The sequence below is a fragment of the Chaetomium globosum genome, genomic scaffold (genome assembly GCF_000143365.1).
Source record: "Chaetomium globosum CBS 148.51 scaffold_5 genomic scaffold, whole genome shotgun sequence".
NCBI classification, from domain to species: domain Eukaryota; kingdom Fungi; phylum Ascomycota; class Sordariomycetes; order Sordariales; family Chaetomiaceae; genus Chaetomium; species Chaetomium globosum.
In genome coordinates, this window is record NT_165980.1 from 3,673,146 (window position 1) to 3,685,402 (window position 12,257).

A 12,257-nucleotide genomic window follows, 5' to 3' on the forward strand; every position below is an offset into this window, starting at 1 on the left:
GCGGGTGGGTGTTAATAGGGGTGGGTGGTGGTTTGGCTGGTTTTAATCATTGGGGAGGGCGGACAGTACCTCGCCAGACGGTCAACCTGTCTTTGGGAGCGACGGCGTCGGTTCCTCCCATCCCGGGCCTGTCGGTGCTGATGATCCGGATCTTGTGCTTGATGGCGAGAGCGTCCTTGGTTGACAACACTAGCCGAGACCCCATTAAGGGGCCAGAAAATAGCATGATGCGCTCTTGCTCCTGGGTGGGCTTCGTTGCGGTAGCCATAGTCGGCGTATTTAATCTTGAAGGGCCCCGCCGTGCTACCAGGAGGGATATACTCAAAGGTTTGGTTGAAGCGCGGGTCGTTGAGGAAATCCGCATTTGTGTGAGTTGCCATTTTGGGATGAAGCCTGGGAATGGTTGAGACAACAATGACATTGCGGTAATTTGGTACCTATTATATCCGAAGGATTCAGCTGCATATAAGGAGGTTCCGACGGCCAACGGATCCTAAGTGGACTTGGCATTCGACTCGCACGATATTACGGGGCCAGACCTAGCCATGGAACAGGGGCTTAAACATATCAGCAGTACGAAGTTGGGACGGTCCCGTATGCTCGAGGTGCCGCGTCATGTCAAGTGGGAACAACGTAAAACCCCAGGATTACGTATTGCCGCACACACTAGTGCCAGGTACCGAAATCGGGTAAGGGGAACGCTTTGGGCCATAGGTAGCTCATAAGCAGGGAGTCAGGGACAAGTGTAATAGGTACCTACCTGGGTATCTACCTGCTCACATAGAGGAATACCGAGGTCAGGGACGTACGTATCACCAGCCATCACAAAGCCCTTTGTTAGGTAAATAACACTGAACTCCGTCTATCTGCATGTGAATCATATTTCCTATCTTTCGAACAGCGCTTCTTCCTCTCCTACCCCCGCACACAGGCTGCCTGTTCAACTCCTGATTCGGAACCCACTCTGTTTTGTTCAAAGATTCATGTCCACGCCATGAACCGCCTGCATATGCATCAGAATGGGCCAAGATCATGTCGTGAATTCAGCGGCCACAAGTGTCTACATGTACTTCGGCAGGTGTTAGAACCCGAACTGCCACGGGAATGAAACCAAAGCGGTATTTATTCACTCCATTTAGAGATTTTTCCTTTCTGCTAGATTTCAGTGTCCTTTCTTTGAGAGTTGTTTTTTTTTCCTCCTTTTTTTTTCTTTCTTTTCTTCCCTCTCCGAAAATCCGCCCTTCTCTGGCATCGGTTTGAGAAGCCTTCGAAGTCGTTTTCTTCTCTTCCTGGCCACTACTCGCACGCGTGCCAAGACACAAGGGCCCCCACTTGTTATCCTCGCACTGGTGGGGCAAACCGGGTGAGCCAATCCACTTGTTTCCCCCAACATTCTTGGACCTTGCATCATCTGGCTTCAGCCTCTTGCATCCCGCATCCGAACATTTTCGCGGGCAAGAGCCGTAGTTCAACATGGCTTTCCACGCAAGTGGGTTGCCGGTGAGTTTATCCCCTATACTAGCTGGCGGCGGCGATACCCTCTCCCCAGACTTTATTTGGCTAACCTACCGCAGAGTATTGCAGCGGCGACCTCGGAGCTGTAGGCCGTCGATTGCGAACACCGCTGCTGATTCCCTGGAGAGGCGCCTATAACCCCCCAACCTCGAACCCCCGATCCTCCCATACTTCAGCTACACACCAACTCCCATCGAAGGCGATCACTGCGGATACCAAGGAAGCGGGCTCGTTTTCCGTGCAGAGAGCCGGCGAGACACGGACGAAGGTCGAGTTGCCCGAGATCCTGCGGGACACCGTTTCGTCACCGCGCTTCCTCGACCACCGCCTTGCCAATGCGTCCCCGACCAATATCTTCTCGGAAATCTCCAACATGCCTTCTCGCTCCCTCACCATGGCGAATCCCCTCATGCGCCGCTCTTACGCGGCCCTGATGGCTCGCCCCTTGACCACTCTCCCCGGCCTCCGCTTTATGAGCACCCACCGTCCGAGCCGTATGCAGCAGTTCTCTTGGCCCACGATTCAACGTCCCTCTCAGAACCTTCAGTACCGGGGCTTCGGCACCGGCGGCGTCTCCCGCGATCTCCTTGCGAACCGCGAGGGTGCTGCCAACCGGAACCCGAACAGCGCCACGGCTCAAAACTCTTTCTACCAGCTCCTTCTCAAGGCTAACATGCCGGCTATTGTTATTGAACGGTACCAATCTGGTAGGCGAATACTCGACTTGTCGGTTTGGTGCAGGTTGCTGACGTGATTAGGACGGTTTGCGACCAACGAGGCGGCTGACGAGGCCTACCAAACCGCGCTGGCCATGATGAACGGCACGACTGGCGGGGCTATCAGCGGCGACCCATCTCTTAATTCTGCCGGTCTTAACGCAAGCCGGCTCCAGGCGGTCGGCCAGGCTGTGGCAGCCCACCGTACCGGCGGCAACATGGCTTTCTCTGCAGGTTCTAACGGCGGTAAGAACGGCCCTCTACACGTCATAGTGGATGAAACCTTCGGCACTGCTGCTCTTCGGTGGATCAAGTTTCTTCTCTGGTTCGGTCTCTGCGCCTATCTCAGCTTGGTGCTCGTGACTATGGTTGTTGAGGGTATGACTAGTCTGAAGCGTCCTAGCAAGGTTGACGGCATCGACCCCAAGGCAGAAAGCCAAAAAGCCCGCTTCTCCGATGTCCACGGCTGCGATGAGGCCAAGGACGAACTCCAGGAACTGGTCGACTTTCTGCGGAACCCCGAGAAGTTCAGCAACCTCGGCGGCAAGCTGCCCAAAGGAGTTTTGCTCGTCGGCCCTCCGGGTACCGGTAAGACTCTGCTGGCTCGTGCCGTCGCTGGTGAGGCTGGCGTGCCCTTCTTCTACATGTCTGGTAGCGAATTCGACGAGATCTACGTCGGCGTTGGCGCCAAGCGTGTTCGCGAACTCTTCAACACCGCCAAGGCCAAGTCTCCTTCGATTGTCTTCATCGACGAGTTGGATGCCATCGGTGGCCGACGCAATTCGCGCGACGCAACTTATGTTCGCCAAACTCTGAACCAACTTCTCACCGAGATGGACGGCTTTGCTCAAAACAGTGGTGTGATCATCCTCGGCGCGACAAACTTTCCCGAATCTCTGGACAAAGCACTCACTCGGCCCGGCCGCTTCGACCGCCACGTTGCCGTTGATCTGCCCGATGTCCGCGGCCGTATCGCCATCCTGAAGCACCACGCCAAGAAGATCAAGATGGGCCCCGATGTCAAGATGGAGGCCATCGCCTCCCGCACTTCCGGTCTGTCTGGCGCCGAACTCGAGAACATTGTCAACCAGGCAGCCGTGCACGCGAGCAAGGAGAAGGCCAAGGCGGTTATGCAGTCTCATTTCGAATGGGCCAAGGACAAGGTCATCATGGGCGCCGAGAAGCGAAGCATGGTCATCACGCCCAAGGAGAAGGAAATGACGGCGTACCACGAAGCCGGCCACGCCCTGGTCGCTTACTACTCCAAGGACACCGCAGGCGAGCTCTACTATGTTACGGTCCTCCCGCGCGGTCTGAGCCTCGGCCACACCGCCTTTCTCCCGTTGATGGACAAGTACTCTTTCTCTGTCCGAGATTACCTGGGCATGATCGACCGCGCCATGGGCGGTAAGGTTGCCGAGGAGATCGTCTACGGCAACGATTATGTGACGAGCGGCGTTAGCGCAGTATGTCTCTAACCACCCCCTCCCTTCAATCTCAATGCCTGCTGACTGAACGTAGGATCTCGATTCGGCAACCCGCACGGCGTGGCAGATGGTGGCCCAGCTCGGCATGTCGGAGCGTCTCGGCCCCGTCGAGTACCTGCGCAAGTACGACCAACTCAGCTCGGCGACGCGCGCCATGGTCGAGTCCGAGGTCAAGAAGGTGCTCGACGAGTCGTACGCCCGCGCCCGCACCCTGCTCGTCTCCCGCCGTAGGGAGCTCGACCTGCTCGCCCAGGCCCTCGTCGAGTACGAGACGCTGGACCGTAGCGAGGTCGAGAAGGTGCTGCGCGGCGAGAAGCTTGTCGACCGCATCTCCATCCCCCCCGGCCCCATGGCCGTGCCCAAGCCCAAGAAGTCCATAGAGCCCGGTCTGCCCATGCCTCCGCTGCCTGGCGGCGGAGATGGCGACGGTGCTGGACCTGGGGGTCCGCCGCCGCCGCCGCCGCCACCAGCCCCCGCGCGGCAAATGCCGGGGCCTGGGAACGACGAGGAGTAGAGGGATGGGAACGGGGAATAGCGCGTTTTGGTTTATGGTAGGGGAATTGAGCTCGACAGGGCTCGAGAGTACCTGCCGAGATTGAGACGATAGGACGGGTCTAAACGGCATGGGTGGCGTTTTGTGTGTTTTTTTCGCACCGCTCCGGGGTGTGTACTGTATGCACACCTCTGTCACGGTGCAGATTCCTTTTTGTTTACAGTGTTAGCACCCTACGGCATCATCTCTACTAACTAGCCTTGGGGAGTCAGCGTGATGGGGAAAGTGATTATGTCCGGCAGCGAAAGAGCAAGTGTATATTATTTGCGAGAGAATTTGCCTTGTGCTTCGATAGATATCACCGACCTAGCATCCAGAACAACTTTAACGAAGATAACGTCTCAAACTCAGTCCTCCCCTTCTTGGTACTCATGTTTCGCATACCCGCCGTGGTCTCTCTACCAAACCCCCGGGATAACCGCCCACCGCCCGCGAATCTTCTCCTCCCCAAACTTCTCCACGTACCACTTGCGCCCGCTCACGGCCCGCGGCAGCATCGCCGCGATCTCGTTGAACAGGAAGCACCTCGCCGGCACGCACCCCCAGCCAGCCGCCATCCAGAACCCAAACCACTCGACCCACTCCACAAAGTAGTGCGGGTACAGCATCACCTTGAACAGCCCCGCCTGCGGAATCTCATACACCTTGTCCACCGCAGCACTCTTCCCATCCCCCTTCTTCCCACTCGCCGCCCTCCTCGCCGCCCGCCTTCGAATCTCCCTCAACGCATCATCATGCCAATAATTCGCCGCCAGCCCCGCAAAAAACACCCCCACCCCGCCCACAAACTGCCACGACCCCGTCGCCGCCGCCCACTCCGCCTGCGTCGCGGGGCCATACCCCGCCAACCACCCCCCAATCGCCAGCCCATTCGTCACCTGGAAAAACACCCCCGACGCCCAAATAATCACATGCAGCGGCGACATGCTCGGCTGCAGAAACGGGAACACCACCGCCCGGTACAGGTAGTGCGTCACAAACAGCCCGCCCAGCAATTTATTCTGCCACGGCAACCCTCCCTCCTCCACCAGTCTTTCCGGATTGATCTGCGCGGGCAGCGTGCGCAGGTGGTACAGCAGCGTGAGGAACCCGGGGATTTCCATGGTCAGCCAGCCCAGGCGGCCGGGCAGGTTGAGGCGGGAGGTCACCGAGGTCTTGCCCATGCCGTACCAGGGGATGAGCCCATTGGAGGGAGGCGGCCAGCGGGAAGAATTGCCAGAGGGTGAGGATCAGGTCGTAGTTGGGCCGGTTGGGCGGGTACCAGTTGGGGATGAGGCCTGTGGTGGTGGTGGTGGTCATGGTGGGTGGTGGTGGTGGAGGCGGTGTGTGTGTTGGGGGGTTGGAGTGGTGGGAAGTTGGTTTGTTGGCTTGTGAGGTGGTAGTCAACTTGGAGTTGTTGCTTGCTTGTTTTTGGGTTGTGAAAGATAGAGTGAAGGCACGAGGGTGATGAGATCAGATGTTGGTGTTTTGTTGGGGAGCTCTTGAAACGGTGACCGCTTGAACTCGACGGATGGATTTCACCGACCGCGGACCGGGCTGGTAGTTAAGTCGGGAGAGAGGGGAAGGAGGCCCAGAAAGGGAACACCCCGAGACATAAATTCAACGCTCCTGCCGGAACTGACACCTTGCCGTTCCAAACTGGCTCCAAAATGGCACGCTGCGATCGGAGCGACCAGAAGTGATGTCAGGGTTCGTGCGGCCATCGCGCCGTTGCATTATGAGCTGCCGAAATCTCCACTCGGTCAGGTTTAGCCAATCATAGGAACCGCTATCTTCAATTAGACTTTTGTGACATGGCAGAACATGGCTGGCACTGTTGCATTGGAACTTTGGGTGCAACAAACACCATCTCAAACATTGGTCTTGAATACGCCACAATACGGATCACGTACGAGAGTACGAAGTAGCACAACCAACAACAGGGGGACGCACGCCCCCATCCGACTAACTCAAACTCCGATTCCGTCCCGAAACGAACAAATAAACCCACTCGCAAACCATCTCTAGATGCTCACTCACTCACTGAAGTTTACAAAAGCATCGCCTCTATCGTGTGCGTGCAACTCTATCCATCCCAACCTCCCAGAATTGATCAGCCATGTCGCTGTCACTTCGGATCGCGCTTCACGCATGACACCCGCGCCATATAAACAAAAATCACAGGCCATAACCGCCCAAAGCCCGAGGAACCCCCTCGCATCGCCGGCCATACCGTATAATGTAGATAAAATAAAAAAAAAAAAAAAACGGAAAGGAAAGGAAAGGAAAACCCAAATTCATGTCCCATGGTCCATGTCTCATAAACACCATCACCCCCCCTCCCCCCCCTTCCCCTCCCCATATCCTAGCCCCCTACCCCCTCACACCCACATACACCCCCCTCACATAACCCACACACTTATCCGACGATGAGCTCCCCTCCGCGTACTGATACTGACCCTGCAGCGCCGGCGGCACTCCCCTCCTATACGGCGCCCCGCCCCGCCCATCAGCCCCCGGGATACCCATTCCCCCTCCCGTGCTGGGGCACGATGATGCCCCCCGCGCCCATGCCCATAGCAGGACTCCTCCCACCGAGCGGCGCGCCCGGCCTCGGGCTCCCCTGCTGCTGTTGTTGTTGTTGTTGTCGCTGCTGCAGCGGTCGGGGTCCGCCTCCCTGCCCTTGCCCTTGGCCTTGCCCCGGCCGAGACCCCGACCCAGTCCCCGTGCTGCTGGGATGGCTGGGGTGGCCCTGGGGTGGGACGTACGGAAGCTGTTTCGCCGCCTGCTCGTAGCTTGGAGGTGCGTCGTCCAGTCCGTCTTCGGCAGGCCGGTTTGTCATCCTGGCTGGCCCGGTGGATGCGGTGGGGGCGGGAGCGTTCCGCGGCGGGATCAGCGAGCGCACTGTTTGTGTTGTCGGCCTGGGCCGGCCGTTGTTAGTGCTGTTGGGGCCGCTCATGTGTCCGTTCACGGAGTGGGATGTGGTTGATGCCGACGCGGGGCGGGCGTGGGCTGGGATGGGCCGGCGGCCGGTTCCAGAGGAGGCCGTGGATGGCGTGAGCGACGCAGTGGGAGTGGGACGGGTGTCTGCCATCGGGCTCACCTCTGCGCTCACCACCAGCAGCACCGCCGGCGCGCCGTCCCCGCTGGATGAATTGTTCTGAGAGCTGCTGCTCACGACGGCGGCGTTCTTGGCTCATTGCGAGCTCCCTCGTCTTCTTCTCCTTGAAGCTGTAGAGCGAGGGGGAGGTCGCGATCCTCTTGCTCGTGGTTAGGGGAGAGGGGCGGCTCGGCGGAAGCGCTTTGCTGCGCGGTCTGCGTGCGGCCGCGCCTGGGTTGTACTGTGGTCCAGTCGTTGTTATTGTCGGACACGGCATCGGCCCAGTTCTCGAGCCCACCATCCTCCGAAAATCCAGGCCGACCGGTGGCACCGCCAACGAGACGGAAATCGCCCGAGAAGAACTCGGCGCTCTCGCCATTAATGTCGACGAGGGACTCCCACACCACCTCGGCGTGACCAGCGTACCCGGCATCCGTAACGAGAGTGAACAATTCCAGGCTTTGTGGGTGTCTATAAAGCGTCGAAAAATGGTCGTTGCGGAACAAGATTGCCATGGACCCTGGTTTCATGGCCGTTTTGATGATATTAAGCCCGGCCTTGGTAAGTTGCGTAGCTGATGTGCTCAAGAACGACTTGATAGTTAAAATGTCTTGGTAAAGTTGCTGCTCCTCGGGTGTGAGGCCTTGGTTGGGATCACACAGTTTCTGGTCCAGCTCCTCTTCCGGAAATAACAGATTTTGCGTATCTTCATATGACGCCGCCTGCCGTGAGAGCGCCTCGCATACCGCGTCATCCTTTGCCGGAAGCCAGCCATGGATGAGAGGGATAGAGAAGGTCGAGTAGAGAACCATCTCTCTGGTATGCTCAAACGTGCCAGGAATCATATCGGTGCGTTCAGTGGGATGAAGATGCGTGAGTGAGGTCCGCTTGAACGCCGTCACCACTTCTGGAGTTGGCACAAAACGCGGGTTGACGTTCATGCCGGTGTGAAGCCCCTTGAGAAAGTCGTACAGCTCTGTCACGTCCGGGAGGGCAACGTCAAGCTGTGCGCGTCTTTCCGACATAAGCTCGTCAAACACGGCGTCCAGAAGCAAACCGAGGCTTACTTGCTCACGCGATCTCAGCGTCTCAACGAGCGCCGTGTTCGTCTTTTCTGCCGGGGTCGTCAGGGTAAGGGCGTTGACCCAGGGCAACTTAGCGGGCACGGCCCGTTGGCGTTCTGGACGAGGATCCGGCGACGTCCTGGGAATTTTTGGCAGCCGTTCGCATCGTGCCCAGGAGATGTTCTTGACCTGGTACGTCTTCCGACTTGTCGACAGGCCGAGAGGGTTGCACGGGCGGCAGCTCGGCCGTACGGATTTGGGTGCGGCGGTGGGAGCTACCTCGGCAGCTGATTCTTCCAGGGGGGCCGCCTTGGGGGACCGCCGCAGGGGGGACTTCGGGGTCTGCCTTGGTAGCTATTGGGGGAGTCGTTGCGGGAGCCGTCGTGGGAACCGTCGCGTGAGTCGTTTGACCGACGGGATCTTCATCCTTGAAATTTTCCCACGTGCTTTGCCTCGAGAGTGGTTCCGGATTTGGCTCTATATCAATCAGGTTCCAGTCATCAGCCCCCTGTGGAACCCTTGCTCGGTACTGGGGGTGGTTTTGCGATGTCGTCGAAACCTGTAGCTGCAGGCGGTGCCGAGAGGGTCTGGCCTTTGAGCTCCTCCCCCCATGCGCCTTGACCCTCCCGTTTAGGTTCGTCTCCCCATATACTTTGGCCCTCCTCAGAGGGCAGAGACACGAGCGCCGGAGATTCTGACCCCAGCCCAGGCGTAGGTTGGCGGGACGGCCGAGCTGATGCCCACGCGTTGTTCCCATCGTAGTCTTGCTCCAGTAGCCTCGGGGCTGGCGGGGTGATGCCGCTAGCCTCGTCCACGGGTGATTGCCAAGGATTTGGTCTTGACTCGTTCACGCCGAGCTGCGAAAAGTCCACGACTGGGACAGACGGCACGGGCGGAATATTTGACGGTGCTCCTGGCTTGCTCTGGCCGGCCCCAGACGCACTGAGCGACATCTTTCTCTTAAATGGATTCGTTTCTGGCTTGGAACTTCCCCCAGGCCCCAGGTCTGCTTCCACACCATGGCTGCCACCTGGCCTTAGTGCCGCCGGTACTTGGTTCATGTCACCCGTGTTAAACGCGGGAACCCTCTCCGCCCAGATGTTATCCTCCTCGCCCAACTCGGAAACGCTGTCGGTGGGACCCGGCTGCAAAGACCTCGGCAAATCGGCTGGCGTGAAGTTCGTCATTTGTCGAGGCTGCTGTTGTTGCTGCGTACCGTCCCTCCATATCGCCTCATCTTCGCCATGGCGCGGGGACAACGCATCGCGCGGCACAGCCGGGTCAAGCGCTGCCGATTCTGGGAGCGGTTTTCGGGTTACCATTGCGTAGACACAAACTTAGTGCCAGAGTTGAAAGGGTAAGATTGGGTCGGCCCAGTCTCAAAGAAGAAAGAAAACGCCGCCGGGGGTGTCAAGTGTTTTTGGGTGGTTGAACCTAGGTCTGGGGGGAGGCAGCTCCGCTAGGCTCTGGTAGGTCAAAACGATCGGTGGATTGCACCAAGGATGGGCAAGCGGTAATGGTAGAGGATTGATTCGACTGTATAGGTTCTCTCCAAAGGAGAAAAAAAGGCCCAAGTCGCTATTGTAATCAGGGGGGAGCCGCTGTGCACAGTTGCATCCTTTGCGAAGGCCGGGATGCCTCGCCGTGGTGGCGTAATGCGACTTTGGAGGGGTTGAATTAAATCGAAAGGAATGTCAACCGGCTACTGAATGGCGTTGTATGTTAGGCAGGTTGAATAAAAGCTTGGTTCAGGAAGGGTGGGATGTAGTGCGTACAGTGGCATCCCCAAACCCCTGGTTATCCAAGAGTTTCTCGAAGTTTACGCGGACAATTGTAGCTTCGCTCCTGAAGCTCGTGGTGGTTGGAGGTTGTTGGCGAGCACCGAGCTCCCGCAGCACCCCAACCGTCATGATCACGACCCTGTCCCACTAATTTCCTCGCAGCTGGTGACAGGGGTGGCTTGAAAGGGCAAGTGGTTTGTGGAGGCGGCAGGGGCCAGTCCAATCGGACGGTTCTCAGCTTTCCAGGCCTCGTCATCCCTCCAACAGGCTGTTGATGTTGCCACCAAGCCCCTGCGGTGACTTCGAACAGAGATGTCTATGATTGCGCGTCTCACACTTGACCGAAAAACGGGAGCTGAAACTTCTTGCATTACGCGGTGCACATCGTTTCCCATCACAGTAACTACATCTTCAAGTCATTATTATTATTACTTTGTACTCCCGTTGCCCTTGAATCTATCCATTGTGCCATTGTGCCATTGTACATGTCACACCTGGTCTGAAAAGTTGATGCCGAAACAATTGTACATACAGGTAGGGATGTCACGGTTCCTAGCTTCGCATGTGGCCTTGAAAATGTATGTCAATTCAAGAGAGGTCTCGTGGGCTGCAGATGCAAAGAACCTCCAACGCCAGCAGGCTCCCGTATCAGAAACAACATATTTATATAACACAAAGATCTATGCCGCATTCACAACGCTCCCACTACAAACATTAACCCCTCCAGCTCCCTTCGTGCTATACTCCCAACGAGTTCAACCTGTTACACGCCGGCATGTCAAATGCTTTCGCGACTTCCATCTTATCCGGGTCCTGGAAGAACCAGCCCTGTGCCGCGTTGCGCAATTGCTGTTTATGCGACACCTCGTTCTCGCACTTGATGCGCAATTGCTGCACGAGCACAACCTCGGCCCTCTTGTCGAGCGACGCTAGCTTGGCAGGGGTGTAGGAGTGGACGTCGACCGGGTTAAGGTAGTATCTGACCTTGAAATGGGGCATGGTACGCTCCATCGTGTACAGCGGCGGGTGCGGTTCGTCGAAGACCATGCTGGGCGTTGCCGGTGTCGAGGACGAAATACCCGAAAATATGGACGAGAGGATGGGCCAGACGACGAGGAGAAGAATGGGCAACAGCCCGAAAATAGTAGTCCATATGCTCGCCGGCTCTTCTTGCCCTGGGTTGCGAGGCCTTGCCCGTGGCCGCGCGCCGCCGAACTGATGCACCCGAACGCCTGGCCCTCCTCCGAAATTAAAGACGAACTGTGGCCCGCCATCAAAGCCTAAAGACTGTTAACTTGGTCCTTCACCAACAGGGGCATTTTGGAGAAATTCACTCACCTCCGAAAGGCCCTCCAAACCCACCTCCCCCAAAGAACCGCGCAAACATCTCCTCAGGACTGATCTCTTCCTCCCCAAACCCCCCGCCGCCACCGCCTCTCCGCGCGAACCCAGCAAACGGATTCTGCTGGGCCTGCGCTTGGGCGTTGGCGAAGCGGCTGTCGGGGTCGGTGCCGAAGCGGTCAAACTTGTCCCTCTTCTCCTTGTCGCCCAGCACGCTGAACGCGCGCGCCACCATCTTGAAGGCCTCATCGGCGTGCTCGTGGCCGTTCTTGTCCGGGTGCGTCAGCAGCGACAGCTTGCGGTACGCTTTCTTGACCTCGCCGTCGCTGCATGACTTTTGCAGTTCCAGGATCTCGTAGAAGGCCGTCGGCTGGCATCGCCGGATGCGCAGCACCGCCGCCTTCTGCTCGACTGTGTACTTGCGCTCCTGGTTGCCCTGATTGTGCTCGCGCCGGTTGCGCGCCGCGTCGCTTTGGGCCGCCGAGGCCCCGGAAGCGGAGGCGTCGGGCATGGTGTCGGACTCGGATGTCGAGGTGGTATTAGGTCGAGAAGGGAGCCTGCTCCAGAGGGGGGGATCGGCTGTTCGAGGAGAACTAGGGATTCCCGACTTCGATTAATCTCGTTCTGATCCGAAGATGGCAACTTTCAGTGGAACAGACTGGACTACTCGTTCCCAATACGTGTGAGCGTCCTCATCTCAAGAATCCAAAATATCAGTCGC

General features: G+C 57.9%; 5 protein-coding genes across 5 annotated transcripts in view; 1 reads left to right on the forward strand and 4 right to left on the reverse strand.

Annotated features, from left to right (window-relative positions):
• The window catches only part of CHGG_08042 (uncharacterized protein), a gene marked incomplete at both ends in the record, with an annotated part of 1,214 nt that extends 834 nt beyond the window's left edge, over positions 1-380 (reverse strand). The window contains 2 exons of the mRNA XM_001225697.1: positions 70-189; positions 308-380. Of these exons, the coding sequence (XP_001225698.1) occupies positions 70-189; positions 308-380 (193 nt within the window). The remainder of the gene's footprint in view (positions 1-69; positions 190-307) is intronic.
• A 1,508-nt stretch (positions 381-1,888) lies between these two features.
• CHGG_08043 (uncharacterized protein) lies at positions 1,889-4,232 on the forward strand (the record flags this gene model as incomplete). The annotated part of the gene is made up of 3 exons (XM_001225698.1): positions 1,889-2,222; positions 2,274-3,697; positions 3,753-4,232. 3 exons carry the CDS (start codon positions 1,889-1,891, stop codon positions 4,230-4,232), a joined length of 2,238 nt encoding a protein of 745 aa, XP_001225699.1.
• A 437-nt stretch (positions 4,233-4,669) lies between these two features.
• Positions 4,670-5,570, reverse strand: CHGG_08044 (uncharacterized protein; the record flags this gene model as incomplete). The annotated part of the gene is made up of 2 exons (XM_001225699.1): positions 4,670-5,317; positions 5,442-5,570. 2 exons carry the CDS (start codon positions 5,568-5,570, stop codon positions 4,670-4,672), a joined length of 777 nt encoding a protein of 258 aa, XP_001225700.1.
• A 1,189-nt stretch (positions 5,571-6,759) lies between these two features.
• On the reverse strand, positions 6,760-9,736 carry CHGG_08045 (uncharacterized protein; the record flags this gene model as incomplete). Its single annotated transcript, XM_001225700.1, has 4 exons — positions 6,760-7,171; positions 7,429-8,530; positions 8,604-8,891; positions 8,974-9,736. 4 exons carry the CDS (start codon positions 9,734-9,736, stop codon positions 6,760-6,762), a joined length of 2,565 nt encoding a protein of 854 aa, XP_001225701.1.
• A 1,197-nt stretch (positions 9,737-10,933) lies between these two features.
• On the reverse strand, positions 10,934-12,047 carry CHGG_08046 (uncharacterized protein; the record flags this gene model as incomplete). Its single annotated transcript, XM_001225701.1, has 2 exons — positions 10,934-11,475; positions 11,534-12,047. 2 exons carry the CDS (start codon positions 12,045-12,047, stop codon positions 10,934-10,936), a joined length of 1,056 nt encoding a protein of 351 aa, XP_001225702.1.
• Positions 12,048-12,257: the final 210 nt, after the last annotated feature.